At 45.6% G+C, this 18,771-nt stretch overlaps 1 protein-coding gene across 2 annotated transcripts in view; it reads left to right on the top strand.

Moving 5' to 3' along the window:
- The window catches only part of TBX5 (T-box transcription factor 5), a 45,614-nt gene extending 40,070 nt beyond the window's left edge, over positions 1-5,544 (top strand). The window contains exon 9 of one of the 2 annotated variants that reach the window (XM_028163595.2): positions 4,894-5,544. In XM_028163595.2, coding sequence (XP_028019396.2) covers positions 4,894-5,471 — 578 coding nt within the window. In that variant the 3' untranslated portion in view covers positions 5,472-5,544. Of the gene's footprint in view, positions 1-4,890 lie in introns of both variants that reach the window. The other variant, XM_007170861.3, reaches the window with a different exon arrangement.
- The last annotated feature ends 13,227 nt before the right edge of the window (positions 5,545-18,771 follow it).

Genomic DNA, 18,771 nt, shown 5'->3' with positions numbered 1-18,771 from the left:
TCTGGGATGCGTTCATCAAGTAAATATTAACGGTACACTTACTTTGTACTGGGCACTGTGCTGTGTGCTGAGGACAAGGGGAGAGCAAGATGGAAAAGGTCTCTGATCCCAGGAAACTTGTATTCTCACCGGGGGAGACAGATAGTAAGCAAGTCAGTACATTTCATGGCTTCAGATAGTGGCTGAGATCTGAACTGGAGTCCTCTGATTCCCAATCTAGGATCTTCCCACAATACCATCCCAGTTCTTTTCACTTCAAAGCTAAGAGCTAATAGCATGAGGACAAACACACACACAAATCCATCCATCCATCTGCCCATCATCCATCCATCCATCCATAAGTGTCAAGGTTACCACCTTGTCATACTCTCTGAACACAGTGGGTTGCATGAAGGCTGAAAGGTTGGGGCCGTCTAGCAGAAGGAGCACTGTTTAAGGAGTCCAAAGGCCTGAATTAGAGTCCTACTTCTGACTTGCTGAAGGTCACTCAGCTAAGGAGTGGGTGCTCACTGCTCTACCTCCAGGGTCTCTGTCTGTGAAGACTCCACCACGGTCTTTCATCTGAATGAACTCCATCAGCAAGGGAAGTGACCCATTTGGGAATGGTGACAATATTTACTCAATGGCATCAGTGATTTGAAAGCAGCTCTGTGAGTTTTCTAGCTCTGGAATCCACCCAAACACCTTCAAGTATTGGATGACCTTCACAGAGCCATCTGTCCAATCTTCCAAGAGGGAAAACAGAGTCGACCCACATTACTTGGGCAGATAGGATTTGAATACTTACTTTAGGTACAAGGAAGATAGAAACTAGATTGCACTGTTATTATCTCAATTCCTACATGAAATTTAGGGATTATCCCCACGTACAAACAAGAACTGAGACTGGAATGGTCCAGCGGTTCGCCCAAGGTCACGTAGCCAGTGAGTCAGAGACATAACTGTGCCCTGAGATCTGTGTCCTGGATTCATCATTAAAGTCACTTTATCCAGAATTGACAGCATCTGGAAACACGCAAGGCATCAGGGGTTTTCACACTGCTATGTGGTGATCAGTGGTCAGAATCAGGAAGAGGTTTACTATTGTCCAAGAGGCTCCTCTGGGTTCTGGACATTACATCAATATAATTGACCACCCTTACGCAACTTTCTGAAACCAAGCCGTGGACTCATCTGATTGAGGACTTGACCCTTGACTACAGCCCATTCCCCAACCGTGGAAGAGAAACAGGACTCAGCTGGGACAGAGGTCTTTGCTGTTGATCAGCTATCAGGCTCCCAATAAAAAGACAGAAACCAAACCATCACGAAAATAAACACAGAGATTACATCCCAAGCATTTATCACGACCGACGTGAAATTTGGATCCTGGCTTTGGAATTTCTTTACAGTGTGATGCGGACCAAGAGGCACTGGAGAATGCTCACGTCCTGTTTCCATCAATAAGCCAGCATTGAGTTTTTCTTAGGACTCTGCATCAGATCTTTGGGGTATTAAGGATTGGAATGTGTAATTTTACGATTTTCCAAAATGTGCTCTGGCCTTTTTCATATTATTCTTCCTTTTTTACTTGTAACCAGTCTGGAAGGGGATCAGAAACTCGGGAATGGTTAGTTTGCCTTGTTTTTTTTTTTTTTTCCTCTTGCCAAGGGTACCCTGCAGCTGTACTTTCTATTATTGAAAAGGGGAACGCCCTGGTTAAATGGAAAACCCAAAGGTTATGATTCCAGCAACAATGGGAACATTCAGATTTATGGATCTTGGGGGGCGGATGGAAGGAAGAACGGAGGGAAGGAATCAAGGGAGGAGGTGGCCAGGACAAAAAAAAAGAAATAAGTCGAGAGAAGCAGTGTCTTTAAGACGCCCCCAAAACGCCCGGTTGAAAAGTGAAAAAATGTGGACGCTTGCTCATCTGGATGTCTTCAAACATCTGGGTGGTTGGCATCATGTAGCTAGAACACCTGGAAGAGTGATGACTGCATTTTTCACTTTTTTTTTTTTGGACCAATGTTTGGGCATCCTATGGGTCCCAGATGTGTCCCAGGAATAGTCTAGCTAAAAATAAGTTAGGTGGGTACAACCTTCATGTAGATATGTGTTATTTGGGGAGATTTTTGACTTACCTGGGGGTATCACTCGGAGAATGATGCCAGTAGAGGTGTTTGGTGGAACCCCCACCTGTTGGTTTATAGTCCAATGTGAAGCCATAGGGCTTCCTGTGGGGAGGATGACTGACTTGGAGCTTTACATCCAAGGACCACCTGCTCTTCACACAGTGTCAGCCTCCTGCCCTTACAGGTCCTGCCCCTGTGCGGGGGAGGATGGAGAGGGGCCAAGGATGTGTGCGTGCTGAGCAGGACCGCAACTACCAGTTGACCAGCACCTGGCACTTGGTAGGGGCTCAGTCAGTATCTGTTGGGTGACTTGAGTGAGTGGCGTTGCATAGTAGAAATCGAGAGAGCTTGGAGGCAAGGTGTGGTCGGCAAGGTGAAGCAGACCCAGCTTTGATTCCAGCCCCTGCTCCTTCCCAGCTGCATGGCCTTGAGCAAGTCACTTCTCTGAGCTTCAGTTTTTGCCTCTAAGAGATGAGAATGAGAGCAGCCACCTTGAGGAATGACTCTAGGAGATTAGAGTCAGGTCACTTAGTAGGTGCTCAATAAATCATAGCTCTTCTTTCTTCCCTTATTTAGTCCTGCGTCCTGCCCACATGCCATCAACCATCACAGTGGTGACAGTTGTGGGATTGTCCCAGTGTTTCATTTTTCTTCATACTTGCCAAACTCAGGCATATTTCTTTTCTTTTTTTTTTAAAATAAATTTATTTATTTTAGGCTGCATTGGGTCTTCATTGCTGCACGCGAGCTTTCTCTAGTTGCAGCGAGCGGGGGCTACTCTTCGTTGTGGTGCACAGGCTTCTCATTGTGGTGGCTTCTCTTGTTGTGGAGCATGGGCTCTAGGCACGTGGGCTTCAGTAGTTGTGGCGCAAGGGCTTCAGTAGTTGTGGCTCGTGGGCTCTAGAGTGCAGGCTCAGTAGTTGTGGCGCACGGGCTGAGTTGCTCTGCGGCACGTGGGATTTTCCCGGACTAGGGCTCGAACCCGTGTCCCCTGCATTGGCAGGCAGATTCTCAACCACTGCGCTAGCAGGGAAGACCAGGCATATTTCTTAACGTTATTCATTAGAAAGAGATCGGAAGTGAGGAAAGAAAAATCTCCAGTTTGGGGAGTAAAATTCCAGCCAAGGAATGAATCTGTCTGAGGTTTACATCTTGGTAGAAACTCCCAAGTATTGCTTCCCTTGAAGGAAACACCTGGAGGTGTGTTATTACAGACGAGGTCTGCCATGACACAGGTGGTGTTACCCTGGTAACAAGAGCTGCCCTTGGTGATGGATATCAGGAGATTTACATGCTTGGTTTTATTCCTTAGCTGCCCAGTGAGGTAAGTATTGCTAATTCTGATTCAAAGGTGATAAAAATGAGTCCCTAACAACAATAAAAGAACAATGGAGAAAAAAAAAAAAAATGAGTCCCAGAGTTGGCAGATGCCTTGCTAGTGTCACACCGACATTAAGTAAAAGAGCCGGATTCAGACTCATGCATGTCTAAGTTTCTTAACCTGAAGTCTGCATTTTAGGGAGTCCTTGAGCCCCCTGAAGTTGTGTGCATCGCTTTGGTCTATACATACACTTCTCAAAACTTCGTGTTTCAGTTTATTTTTCTAGGAGAGAAAAGAACCCAGCTCTTTTGTTAGTCCCCAGAGGGGTCAGTGACCTCAAAGTGGTTAAGGAAGACCCTCTTTCAGAGACAGAACTCTCTCTACTGCTCTCCACTAGGGATTAATGAGTGCTTACAGAAGGGAAGTGACTTGTTCAGCGATGAAACAGCGACACATTAATTGGTACCAACTCAGCAGATCGTAACTGGGTCCTTGTTCACATAAGGCATCAGGAAAGGATTTGGGGATTCATTCGGGCTCCCATCCATTTATCCACTTGCCCATCCACTGTTCCATCCGTTGCACAAGTATTTGCTGCGTGTCTTTCTGTCTAGCATGGCATGGAAGAACAGGAATTTTGTCACGAGATTCCTAGGATTCTAACCTTAGCTCCACTGTTTATCAGCCATATAAGACCTTGGGCACGTTTCTTGACTTCTGTGTGTCTCCTTTCATCTGTAAAGTGAGGATACTGAGAGAACCCACCTCATGGGGTTGTTGAGAAGATTAAACGGGTGACCTCATGGAGAGTACTCAGAACAGTGCCAGGCAGAGTAAATGCCGTATGTGTTTTTACTGTTATTGTTGATGCTGTTGTTATTATTTTTGTTACTAGGTACATCCCAGGTTCTGGGAATACAGTGATGGGTAATCCAGACCATGTCTTGCCTTCATGAAGTTCACATGCTGGGGAGGATGGAAGATAATAATAATAATTGTGATTTATTGAGTGTTCCCTTGTACCAAGCTCTGGACTAAGTATTTAATCTATATTTTCCCATTTCATTGTCAACACTTCCCTTTCTAGAAGGTGCTGTCATGACCCTTTCCATTTTACAGATGAAGAAACTGAGCTCAATTTCCCCAGGTTACTAGAAACTATACAAAGCATCCTTTCTAATGATTGCATTAATGTTCTATTGAGGGAATATACTGAAAATTATTAAAAAAAAAAAAAAAAAAGGAAACTGAGCTTGGAAAGGTCAAACTGTTTGCTTAGAACTCCGTAGCCTAAAGTCTTAGCCGTGACAGTCTACCCCCTTTTTATCAGAATGGAGGTTGGAGCTAACCATCTTCCGGACTTAATTCTTCCGTCCTTGGGCCAATTGGCTGTCTCTGCCTTGAGCTATGGGGTGGCTGATCCTGGCCTCACGGGTCTCTGTCCTCCTGTCTCAGCAGATGAAGAATGTTCCACCACAGACCATCCCTATAAGAAGCCCTACATGGAGACGTCGCCCAGTGAAGAGGACCCGTTCTACCGCTCCGGCTACCCCCAGCAGCAGGGCCTGGGTGCCTCCTATAGGACAGAGTCAGCCCAGCGGCAGGCCTGCATGTATGCCAGCTCCGTGCCGCCCAGCGAGCCCGTGCCCAGCCTGGAGGACATTAGCTGCAACGCCTGGCCCAGCATGTCCTCATACAGCAGCTGCACCGTCACCACCGTGCAGCCCATGGACAGGCTACCCTATCAACACTTCTCTGCTCACTTCACCTCGGGGCCTCTGGTCCCCCGGCTGGCTGGCATGGCGAACCACGGCTCCCCGCAGCTCGGAGAGGGAATGTTCCAGCACCAGACCTCCATGGCCCACCAGCCCGTGGTCAGGCAGTGTGGGCCTCAGACTGGCCTCCAGTCCCCCGGCAGCCTTCAGGCGTCGGAGTTCCTGTACTCTCACGGCGTGCCAAGGACCCTGTCCCCGCATCAGTACCACTCGGCCGTGCACGGAGTCGGCATGGTTCCAGAGTGGAATGACAGCAGCTAAGGCGAGGCCTACTCCTTCACTGCCATTTCCAGAGGGAGGGGAGAGAGGGAGAGGGACAGTCGCAGGGAGAACCCCACGGACGAGATGTCTCATTTCACCCCATGTTCACGTCTGCACTTGAGAACCCCCCACCCTGCCCCAACACTGATGTAATCAGTCGCTTGAAACCACAATTCAAAAAATGTGACTTTGTTTTGTCTCAAAACTTAAAAAACCGACAAGAGGAGATGAGTCTCCGCCCGCCCCCCCGCCCCACCACACTCATCAACCGGCCACATTCACACCACCTCCAGATGCCCTCCTTGATTTCTTTTCTTTTGGTCTCCAGAAAGTCCTGCCTCCTGGAGTGTTTGATCCTCATGCATAGTTAAGAGTCCTTCCCTGTCTTGGTGTTAATGTTGACGTTGTTATATAATAAATAATAATATATTTTTTTTTCTTTCCATTTTCTTAACGGGACCCAGTCCCTTATTTTGGGGGAGGTCTGAGGCAAGTATGTTTCAAAATATGTATTTGTGGGGTTGCCCTCAAATACTCCTCCACCCCCAAACCTAAAATCCGCAACCCTCCGCCTTGACTAAGAAATTACCTACCTCTGCCATGTGGTGTCTCCGATTTTGTCCTCCCTTCCCCATCCTCACGAAGTCCAGTTTCGCCTGCTACCAACCAGTGGAGTCAGGGTAACGCCAGACTCCATCTGGCATCCTATCTTACTCGGCCCTCCCTGTCTTCCCGGCTCCGTGTTTTTCCCGCCCGCTAAAACGTGGCCTATAGCTTCCCGACCGGAAAGCTTGCTTTGAAAAACTTAAAAAGCCCCGGTTTACATGCGGGCAGAACTGCGATAAGCAAGGCGCAAGCTCTGTGCTGACAAGAGTTGTGAAAAAGCCAAACTAAATATTCGTCCTGATAAAAAAACAAAGCCAGCCCCCAGCTTCCAAACCTCCATCACTGCCGACCCAATCTGGGTACAAAGGCAAAAGCCGTCACCCTAAAGAAGCAGCCAGACGTGCTTACTGAGGAGCCTTCTCCAGAGACATCACACCAGCACCAAACGCAGGCCAAAACTGTGGTTATTGAAAGCAGAAAACAGTATTAAAGAAAGTGTGTAAGTAAAATGTTATTGCAGGGTTCTTCAGATGTAATATTTTACTGGTACTATTTATTTATAAATAGGAGTTCTAATTAAGTAATAACCTGAAATGAAATCCAGCATGGGAGCTGGCCAAAAGCTTTTAATTTTATTGATACTCAAAACCAAGTTTGCGTTTTTTGTTTTTGTTTTTTTCTTTCAAATGTGCTTTGCTTTCTCGATTAAAAAAGTTTTGTTTTGTTTTGTTTTTAACTGACCCTAATAAAGAGAACAGGGTAATATGTGAGACTGCGTATGTTCAGGTACGTGAGGGCGTGTGTCTGTCATGTGAGTGTCTATTCGATTATGTCTTTTTATGTTGCTAAGGCGGGGGGGTGGGGTGAGAATTAAGTACTCGTTTCGTATATTTGTGTGCCAGTTCATGCCTAATAAATACCATGTGCTTACAAAAGTACAGGGACTTGAACACCCATTTTTTCTCCCCTGTTCTTTCGACGGACTGATTTGAGAGGAAATTTGGTGGAGGAAACTGCTTTCTCCGGTTGTTCTCAGGGGTATTTGGAATCCTGTGCTTGAGTGTAATGGAGCTGAGTACGTTTACCCACTGGTTTAGGTCTCTGGAATGGAGATATTTGTTTTAACTGAATTTGGGTCGGCATCGGAAAGGAAAAATCATCAGGAATCCCAGCTGATCAAAAAATGATATCGGCCATGCTATACGTAACACCTAATCCTTGGTTTCCTGAAGGATCTCCTTCTTTGAGTTAATTTACTGCAATCAAGGGTTTTGGAGGTCCCAATATAGGCAACTTTACAGAGCTTCAATGGATATTTACTTAAAACCCACGAATTTAGGATGTGTGAGTTTGTCCCATCTAACACGTGTAGGGCAGAACAGAGCAGCAAATTGGTAAGTAAATCAGTGCTGCAATTTTTCTCCTATTTTTATAATTTCAGCTCCCACACCTTTCAAATGATCTAGAACCATTGAATATATCACATCCCCTTAAAACAGGAACAACTGGCTTGTTAACTCCAAATTGTTCACTTCATCAGGTCCCCCTGGACTTTTCCTAGGCAAAGAACTCCCAGGAAGTGTGAATTAATTATACAGAAATGACAATTCAGCTTCTTTCAAGTACAATGGAGAAACTAGGTCAATGGCCTTCCTGTCCCCACAGAGAATGAATGAGGAAAGTTTCACTGGATGAGTTCTGACTATACTCTAAACAGATACATACTTTGATGGGTTAAAAAAAATCTTCGAAAAAATTAACTTCTAGACTAATTTACCAACTCTACAAGATAGGCAGTCTTACTCTTTCTCAAGAGCATCGTAAGAATACAGAATTCACGTCCCCATCCCCAGCACTCAAACAATTGCCTCATAGGAAGAATCATTAAAAGCATGTCCACAGCAAGTTTCATAAATCAAAAAAGGGACACTGTCCTTCCATAACAGATGCAGGTTGACCTCTTTGTGTTCCAGACAGTGGTAATAAAGGAGCTTTGCAGGGAATTGGTAGGTTTAAGGATGTCATATCCAAAGATTCATGTGGTTTTTTCGTCGTTTAGATGTCAAAAGGCACAACACAAATTACTGTATTTCTATAATATGTTTAGTGGACGTTTGCTCTGGACTGGACATGTGATAATTACTGAGGACACAGTGATAGAGGTTGTGTCCTCCTGGAGCTTATGGTTTACTGAGAAAAACAGCCCTTGGGTAATCATCTGCATAATTAAAGGATTGCAAAGGCAGGGAGAACTATGAAAGCAGCATTCATGATGTCATAAAGAGATAAGACGGAGTCCTAACCTGGGTTAGAGGAGCTGAGTCCTGAGTGATGAGTAGGAATTAGCCAGGTGAAAAGTTGGGAGTGAAACATCTCAGGCAGAGGGAACAGCTTGTGCAAAGGTCCTGAGGCAGAAATGGTGATGGAGAAATGAGATAACAGATTCATGAATGGGTAGTAATCACTGAGTCTGCATTCATTCATTTGTTCAACAAGCATGTGTTGGAGTCCCAGCCTGTGTGACAGATAGACACCCTTACTTGTTGAGGACCTACTAATGGTGTTGAGGTCTTTCCCAGTTTGTTCCCACAGCTGCATATGGTGAACTGGATTTGTGAGCCAGTAGACTTCTTTGTATAATACCTGGGAGAGGAGTGTTATAGCATTCTTCTGGCTGCCTTGCCCAACACTGAGCACTCAAGTGCGGGACTCAAAATTATGGGGCAGAGGATCACCAGAGCCATCAGAGACTCTGATCATTAGTATTCTTGAGCTCAGAGAGGTTGGGAACACCCATAACATCACACAGCTGGTGTGTGGCAGAGCTCAGCATGGAACCTAAGTCTGTCCAAGCCTTAGCTTCCTTGGTCACTAAAAGGAGCTATTTTACCTGCTTCAAAGGACTGTTATGAGGTTTAAATGAGATAATATGTCTGGAAATGTCCCGTTAAGTACCTAACACAGTACATGCTCAATAAACACTTAAAAAGAAAGACTTTGGTCCATGAAATGCAAGTTACGTAAAACTTTTTATTCATTGATTTAGCAAATCCATATTTAAAAAATAATAATACAGGGAATTCCCTGGTGGTCCAGTGATTAGGACATGGAGCTTTCACTGCTGAGGGCCCGGGTTCAATCCCTGGTCGGGGAACTAGGATCCCACAAGCTGCCTGGCATGGCCAAAAAAAAAAGAATAATACATGTTGCTAATGAGGAAATAGGAAATTTCATAAACTCCTGGCTGGAATGAAGATAGATAAATGCTTTGGGAGGAGACTTTAGCAAAACAGATGAAAAGCCTTAAAAAGGTGCTAATCATTTAATTGGACTATTCTGCTTTAAGGAATTGGTCCTAAGGTCATAATCTGGGGTGTGCATAAATATTTATTTTCTGGGATGTTCATCATGATTGTTTTTTTAATCATACAAAACTGGAGACAGCCTTATTATACAATATGGAGTTGGGGTAAATAAATTAATGTCTGCCCAGACAGGGCAATATCACTTTGCCATTAAAAACCACATTTGTGAAGACGATTTGAAGAAGATTTCAAGATCCATTGTGAGTGAAAGAACGAGTTACAAGAAGCATGCCCACCAGCATCTCAGTTTTACTAAATACAACAGCATTCATTCATGCTCAGAGGAAAAAAAAACCAGGATGTGTAACACAATAATAATAGGGGTGGGAATTGTGAGCGTTTAAAATTTCTTTGTGTATTTGAATATTTTCCATCTTCTTGTGATGAAGATGAATTCTCTTTATAATTAGGAATAGAATTAGTAAAATAAAATCTAGTTTATTTTTTGGTTGTTGACCAAATCAAGTTTGTGAGGAAGGTGAGGCACCGGTGTCTGCTTTGAGGATGAAAGGTTGGAGATTCCATCAGGGGTGGTATTGGCCTCGGCAGTGACAAGAGCTGGGTACCAATACCAGTCGGCTGCCTGCTCAGCGTGGAATGTTCTCCTTGGCAGAAACAAGGAGGCATCTGAATGTATCTCTGGCTCCGTTTTCTGGGATTGATTTTTTGCAGGCTTAGTCCTCTTATTGGGTTAAACTGTTGTCCTGGGAAAACTGTCCTTCTCTTCTTAACAAATACACACCCACACATACACACAAACACACAAGCACACACATACATACACACACAAGCACACACACACACGTATGTTGAATCAGGCCGTGGTAAGAATCTCACCTTTGTTCTCTACCTGACCCAGCTTATAAAATTCACCTTACCACTTAGTGCTTCTGTGACCTTGGGCAAGTCACTTAACCTCTTTGACCCTCCATTTAATCATCTATGAATCGACGACAATAAGAGTGCTTAACCTAAAAGAGTTGTTCTTGTAAGGATTCAGTGAGACAGGAGTGTAAAGTGCTGAGAACCGTGCCTGGTGTAGAGGAAATAATAACTTTTAGCTAATAAGAGTATTAACTATTATTATTATCATCATCGTTGTTAGGAGTCCTTCTCCTCCTCCCCTTCTTCCTCCTCTTGCTGGGAAATCTACCCCTACGTTCTTCTTCTATTTTTATAGTGGATTTAAGCTCACTAGGGGTTAGGAAGGCATCACCAACCACCATCAGCATCATCACCATCATCACCTTCAACAATAATTAAAGCATAGCTTTCCCGAGCAGGCTTCATATTGAAGACTATTTAAATAGCTGGCTTTGTAAGTGGCTTATCAACCCTGAATTTTCTATGGCAACAAAGAAGGAACAGAAGTTTCTACATCTTAGAAGGCTGACAAGCCAGCACCTTTTCTGACCTCAGAATGCATTCTTATACCTCTTCAAAAAGCAGTCAGGCATGTTAATCCTACCGAAGATATGAATTTAAGAATGTTTGGTCCCTGTTCCTGGAACTGTAAGGGCTGAGGGTGAGAGACAGCCTGGAGAGTAGATTGAGGGTTATTCCTGACAGGATTTTAATATCTGACTGACACCCCTGCTACTGTTGATATTAGTACTAGTGATAGTAAGAGTGGCTTTCATTTATTGACCATATACTGTGTGCCAGTCCCTGTACCAAGCAGCATACCTATATGGTCCCATAACTGGGATTGTAGGGGTCAATCTGATTCCTGTTTTACAGATGAGAAAGCACCTTAGCAGAGACTTTAGGTGACATGTCCAAGGTCACTCCGCTTACGAGTGACCATGGCATGCTGCCAGACTCCCTTATGTGATGGTTGGATCCAAGCCACCTCTGCAGGACCTGCAGGAACAGGAGAAGATGGGCAGCTGGAGTGTGCCAGGGCGTGTGTGCCTTCAGGTGACGTGTCCTTGGAACCTTCAACCTCAGGGAAAGTAAAGGAGGTTTTGTGACTTGGTGGTTTCCTGGTCTCAGATGCCCAGCTAACCCTCTGGTGTGTGAGCAAGTTGTACTTACTTCCCCAAGCCTCAGTCTACACCTCTGTAAAATGGGGGCAATCAGATCTGCCTCCAGGTTTGGGTAGGGGGTAAATGAGAGAGTTTAATGTGTTTGTAGGAGAGACACACTAAGAGAGACTTCTTTCTTTAACTTTCATCACAGTTTACCTTTCTTCCTTCGTTCACTGCAGGCTTTCTCTCCTGGGGTCAGGAGAGCTTTGTGAGGGCAGGAATATTCCAGTCTCGTCTGATTGTATTTTCATTTAGAAGGTGTTCGCCGTCTATGTCCTGAGTGAATTAATGAATGACTCACCAGATGTGCATCTCGGAGGAGAGCAAGTCAAGGACTCTGTGGCTGGTGATTCTCGTGCCCGCTTTTGCATCCTCTCCGCTCACCTCAAATTTCCGATGCAGTGAAGGGGGACAGTTGAGTGCACGCTGACAGCATGCCACCTCAAACATCCCCTGAGATCTTTAGCCACAATCAAGGCAGCAGGACAATCAACCACAAAACCTCAGAGGCATGTGTGGAAAAACATTTATTTTTGCTCACGAACTAAGTGAGCAACTGAGTTGTTCTGTTGAATCGGCTGAGCGGTTCTGTGGATCATGGCCAAGTTCCGCTAGTCTTGGCTGGGCTTGTGTGCCGTGATCAGCCGATGGTTCGGCGGAGGGCAGGTTGGTCTAGGGTGTCCTTGGATGGGTGACTCGGTTCTGCTCCACATAACTTCTCATCCTCACATTTACGTTCAAAGCCAGGAGTGTGTATGCTGTGCCTATAAGGCATTTACAGGTCTTCCCTTAATAGTCCTATAGCCGGGCTTCAACCAGAGAATCAGAACCAGTAAGAGATGTACAGATATGTATTAAGAACCTTATTGAATTGGCTTATGTTTGTGGGAGCTGGTAGGTAAGTCTGAAATCCATAGGGCAGGCCATTAGGAAGGGCAGTGTATTAGTCTGCTCAGGCTGTTGTAACTGAGTGGCTTAAATGACAGAAATTTATTTTCTCACGCTTCTGGTGGCTGGGAAGTCCAAGAACATGATGTGCTTTGTATTATAACCCCAGCTCACTACCCGGAGAACCCCATTTTAAAAAATCTTATTTATTTGTTTTTAATTGAAGTAGAGTTGGTTTACAATGTTGTGTTAGTTTCAGGTGTACAGCAAAGTGATTCTATATATACAGACTATATATTCTCTCTATATAATCATATATATATATAGTATTTTTCATATTCTTTTCCAGAGGAGCCCCATTTTTTTAAAAACATCTTTTCTGGAGTATAATTGCTTTACCATGGTGTGTTAGTTTCTGCTGTACAACAAAGTGAATCAGCTATACATATACACATATCCCCATATCTCCTCCTTCTTGCATCTCCCTCCCACCCTCCCTATCCCACCCCTCTAGGTGGTCACAAAACACTGAGATGATCTCCCTGTGCTATGCGGCTGCTTCCCACTAGCTATCTATTTTACGTTTGGTAGTGTATATATGTCCATGCCACTCTCTCACTTCGTCCCAGCTTACCCTTCCCTCTCCCTGTGTCCTCAAGTCCATTCTCTATGTCTGTGTCTTTATTCCTGTCCTGCCCCTAGGTTCTTCAGAACCATTTTTTTAAAAAACATCTTTATTGGTGTATAATTGCTTTACAATGGTCTGTAAGTTTCTGCTGTATAACAAAGTGAATCAGCCATACATATACATATATCCCCATATCTCCTCCCTCTTGCGTCTCCCTCCCACCCTCCCTATCCCACCCCCTCTAGGTGGTCACAAAGCACCGAGGAGCCCCATTTTTACCCTGAGTTTTAGGGTCCTGGAAATGTCAGATATTAATACTCTACAGACCTTTAGAGAAGAGGAAAGTGAGGCCTTGTAACTCCAAAGTGGAGGCGGATGTCTAAACTATGGGCATGAGATAGTTGAAACACCATTCAGGTATTCTTCAGGCTAAAGTTTGTCTCTAAAACAAGAGTCCAGAGGAGAAAGAACCAGGTATCACAAGGGAAACTGGGGATAGAAGATTTGACTTTGCTTTCCCAATACCAACTGTATTCAGGGAGTGAGCCTTATTTCTGTTACTTTCATGAAGTTGAAATAACCAGCCCGAAGCCCAGCTATTGCCAGCAGCCTTTCCCAACTCTGTCTGGTATCTGCTTCCTTTCTCTGGAAAAAACATTTGAAGGAAAAGAAGGGGAGAGAGAGAGAATGACAGAGAGACAGAGAGACAGACAGAGACAGAGAGAGGTAAAGGAACCTGAGAAAAGTTTTTACATAACTCTAATTTCTGAAACATAAAAACTATTCTTTTAGAGTAAGTCCATTTTTTTTCCCTGTGGCATTGAGGATAGAGAAATTCCTGGGAAAATAATTTGTCAAGTCCTGACTGATCAAAGATACATATGAAAGGAGCTCACCTTTTTTCCTTCCCAAGGAAAAAACCAGCCCCATCTAAGCTCAGAATGAATTGGCAATTCATTTACTGACTGTCAGATAAAGTAGCACAATCTCCATCACATCTTTAACTGGGACAGGACCAGAAGGAAGCAATTCTGTGCCCACCGAATGTACAAGCTGGGGGTATGTTAGTGATTAAGGACTTCTGGCCTAGGGGGAGGCAGAGAGATATGACTCAGATTCGAAAATGCACCATAAATCTCTCTCTTTTATTCAAAATGTGTGTTTTATAGTCGTTTCCTGGCCAATTGCTGCCTTGAATAAATATATAACATATCTGGATTTAGCTTTTAGGCCCAGAGCTGGGGTTTGTCTTGAGGGCCAAGTATTCTTGATATTTCCAAGAACTTAGCAAAGAGCAAATAATGAAGCTCTCCTTTCTTTCAACCACATCCTACATGGAAAATAAAAATAAGAGGTCGGTGCTAATTGGGCAGAGACAGATAAAGCAACACCTGGTCAGCTGAGCTAATTTCTTGTATTCTCCAAACAGGCTGCCACTTTACCCTCTTGACACTCCTCAGCCAGGTACACCCCAATGAAGTTGCCAGCTCCGAGCCATTGACAGCATTTGGTTAGATCGATACATACTAACTCTGACATTTGGTCAAGAACTTTGGTTTGGAGGATTAAGGTTTATAAAAAGGTTTTTAGGAGATTTCCATTTGATTTCATCCATTCTCTTTTTCCCTCTTGCTATCAACTTCGGTTGAGTTTGGAGTTCAAGCCCCAGAGTGCTTTACAGTCCCGATTATTGAGGGTCCATTGTATGCTAAGCATTTTATATGATTATCATGCATAGGCTCCAAACTTGCTATTGAGTGTTTTAGAAGTCAAGGCCAAAAGGGAGACCTACTCAGTTACAAGATTCCCAATACAGCCCTGGGAGGTGTGCAGGGACCATTCTTAGCCCCATTTTACAGGTGAGCAAATAGAGGCTCAGAGGGGCTGTCACTCGCCCAAGTTTTCATAGCTGGACTAGACAAACACTTCTACTTCCTCCAGCCCTGACGCCAGGCACTTGCAGTGTACCTACTGCAAAGCCCAAATGGTACAGTCCCTGCCCTACAAGAGATCTCAGTCGAGTGTGACATTAAATGTCTTGTGCCTAGATTCCTGAGAGTTAGCTCAGAGCCTGGCAAGAAGTGGGTGCTTAGACTTCCTGCCAAATTCCCCAATTCCCGACAGCCTGGCTGATCTAACTTGGAGAGAATGTTAATCTTGATATATACGCAGAAGTCACTGAATACTCTCTTATTTCTCAGAGAAAGCTGCACTTGAGAATGCTCGGTGGTCAGAGGAGACATTTGAGGGAGGACAGAGCTGAATCTTGTAGAGCCTTCATGTTACAATACCATGTCAGGATCTTGTTGTGGAATGAGGTTCAAAAGGTTGAGAATGGAGGCATGTGGGGTGGCTCTACCTGCGACAGCTGAGTCAGACTGCCCGGAATGGAACCCCACCTCTGCCACTTCTCCACGATGCCAGATCTGGTAAACCTCCTGCGCTCTGGTTTCTCTACTTGTGAAACATTGATAAGAGGATTGTTTGTGAATTAAAGCAATGAACGCATAAGGAAGGATCAATTTACACGGCTCTCAGCATAGAACAAACACTCAGAAAACGGCATTGATGACAGGCACTGTCTATCTCCTGCCTATTTCCATCAAGAATCTTTGACTGCAAAAATGCAAAAAATGCATGCAATCCACAGGTGGCAAATAATAAAATAATGAGGCCAAGAGTGATTAGTATATGTCCGTGAATTCCATTTGGTCGCGTGTGATAGACTATATTTTCCAAAAGTGGCCACCACAATATTTTTGTCCCACGCTGTCTTCCAGGGCCATGATGCTTCTCCCATCAAGAGATGGAGTCTGGGCTGATTCATTTTGTTGCACGGTGGAGACTAACACACATTTGAAAGCAACCATACTCCAATAAAAATTAATTAAAAAAAAAAAAAAGAGATGGAGTCTGATTCTCCCCTTGACTTCGGGCTGGACTTACTTCTGGCAAATAGAATGTGATGGTGGTGGGGTAATGCTCCCCAGCACTAAGGACTGAGCTAAACACAGGCCAGGCCCAGGGTAGGCGACAGGTGGTGACCCCTTCAGTTGGAAGACCTCCCAAGGCTAGGTCATAAAAGGTGAAACAATTTCTGCCTAACTTGCCCCTGCGCTGGGATACGCACTCTTGAAACCCAGCTGCCATGCTGTGAGGAAGCCCAAATGAGCTTACCGGGAGAGCCCATGAGGAGCAGCCCGTGTGGAGAAGAGCTGAAGCCCCAAGCCCACGGCTAGCACCCAGCCCCAGACGTGCGAGCGGATAGCCTTCAGATCATTCTGCCCTCAGCTCCCAGCATCGTGGTACAGAGACTGCCCCATGCCATGCCCTGTCTGAATCACTGACCCACGGGATCCAGGAACGTAAGAAAAGGTTGTTTTACATCACTAAGTTTTAGGATATGTCGCTTCTCAGCCTTCGAAACTGGAACATCCTGTGTAGTTAATAGAAATATATTTGGGGCTTCCCTCGTGGCACAGTGGTTGAGAATCTGCCTGCCAATGCAGGGGACACGGGTTCGAGCCCTGGTCTGGGAAGATCCCACATGCCGCGGAGCAACTGGGCCCGTGAGCCACGACTACTGAGCCTGCGCTCTGGAGCCCGTGAGACACAACTACTAAGCCCACGTGCCACAACTACTGAGCCTGCGCGTCTGGAGCCTGTGCTCCGCAACAAGAGAGGCCACGACAGTGAGAGGCCCGCGCACCGCGATTAAGAGTGGCCCCCACTCGCCGCAACTAGAGAAAAGCCCTCGCACAGAAAAGAAGACCCAACACAGCCAAAAATAAATAAATAAATAAAGGAGGTCCTTTAAAAAAATAAAAACTAAAAATAAAAGAAATATATTTGGTTCTGAGTTTTCGAGCTGCCAAAATGAGAAGAGAATTATAGTTAGTTACAAGAGCCCTAAGAGTGCATAAAAGACAAATACATCAAGATGTTTGCTAAACACCAGGAGGGAGATTGTCCTTGGGTTCTTATAAAGATGATGTAGTGCTGTGTAGTGTTTTGGTGATTTTCTTGAGGGTACCATCGTGTTAATGAAGCCCAATAGCAAATATTACAGGACTGTCTCTCTTGGGTTCCCTGGATGTGCTACCACCCTGTCACAGTTGGACAAAATCAAGTGGCACAGAGGCCAAAATGATAAAATCTGGTTCTTAAGATCTCTGCAGGTCTGGCTTAACGTAGGGGATATGTTGCAGAGATCAGTAAGCAGCTGGGGTCAACTCTTTACTGTCAGTACCCAGAGCAGAATCTGGCACCAAGGCGATAAAAGTATTTGTTGAATGAATAGAGAACAAATCCTTCATCCAGAGGAGTGGCAAGAAAATACCCTGGTTAAAGAGGTAAGAAGTCAGCTTTGGAGCTGAGAGAAATCCACGTTCAAATTCCCCCGACACCTCTGATTAGCGGTGTGGCCCTCGGTGAGTTACTTAATGTCTCTGAGCCTGGCTTCCTTATCTCTGAGACAGGGAGAATCAGAGCCCCCGTTTCACAGGGTAGTAAGAGCCACAGCTGGTTGTTAAAGGATCATGGGGCCGGATGGCTGAGGTCCGTTTGAACAGCAGCAGAAAGCGTTTCTCTTTTGCTCACTCTCTCTTTCCTGCGTTTCACACTCTCCCCCAGCCACTTGAGAAAGACAAGTTTCAGTTTCAAGTGGTTCCCCTGGGAACGGGGCCCAGGTAGGGAGCCAGTGCTGAGCTAAAAACAGGCCTGGCCTAGGGTGGGGTGACCTTCCCCCTCTGCAAGCTGTGTCTCGCTCTTGAGGGAAGCTGGCCGCCAGGGTGCCCAGTCCTAAATGCCTCACTCACTTCCTCCCCTCCCCCAGCATCGCCTGGTTAGGACTCCTCTCCAGGAGGGGCTGTAAGTACTTTAGACAACAGGCTGATAGTGTCCAAGAGATGGATGGGGCCGCCGCTTATCTTGCTTAAAGAGACACAGCTGGCTGGGTCTGTTGCTTCTCCCCCTTCTCTTCCTTCCCAGCCTGTGAATTTAATTTTCTTTCACACACACACATACACACACACACACAGACACAGACACACGCACACACAGGCAAGCACACACAAGCGCACATGCACACAGCCTCTGGGAATCGTCTTTCTGTTTCTTAGGACCACTTACCTTGTCTTCCTCCCTCTTGTCCATCCTTTTCATGACCTATAAAACTCAGAGAGCCACCGGGACACAGACTGTGGTCTTAAAAAGCCTGAAAAGTGTAGGCTGGAAATTTGAGGTGGGGACGGGGATGAGCGAAGTATCCTCCCCTCCCCTCAGCAGAACTACCTTAAAAGAGAAAAGGAGAAAGAAGGAGGGAAGGAAGGAGGGAGGGAGGGAGGGAGGAAGGAAGGAAGGAAAGAAGGAAGGAAGGAAGGGAGGGAAGGTGGGGGGAAGGAAGGAATGGAGGGAAGGAGGGAAGGAAGGAGGAAAGGAGGGAGGGAAGGAGAGAGGGAGGAAAGAAGGAAGGAAGGAAGGGAGGGGGAGGGAAGGAGGGAGGGAGGGGGGAAGGAGGGAAGGAAGGGAGGGAGGGATGGAGGGAGGAAGGGAGGGAGGGAGGGAAGGAGGGAAGGCAGGAGGGAGGGAGGGAGGGAGGGGGAAGGAAGGAAGGAAAGAGGAAGGAAGGAAGGAAGGGAGGGAAGGAGGGGGTAAGGAAGGAAGGAAGGAAGGGAGGGAAGGAGGAAAGGAAGGAGGGAAGGAGGGAGGGAAGGAGGGAGGGAGGAAAGAAGGAAAGAAGGAAGGGAGGGGGAGGGAAGGAGGGAGGGAAGGAGGGAGGGAGG

This window comes from Balaenoptera acutorostrata, chromosome 13 (assembly GCF_949987535.1).
Source record: "Balaenoptera acutorostrata chromosome 13, mBalAcu1.1, whole genome shotgun sequence".
Classification (NCBI taxonomy): Eukaryota; Metazoa; Chordata; class Mammalia; order Artiodactyla; family Balaenopteridae; genus Balaenoptera; species Balaenoptera acutorostrata.
Note: the sequence above shows the minus strand (reverse complement) of the source record. Positions and strands in the feature narration are given on the sequence as shown.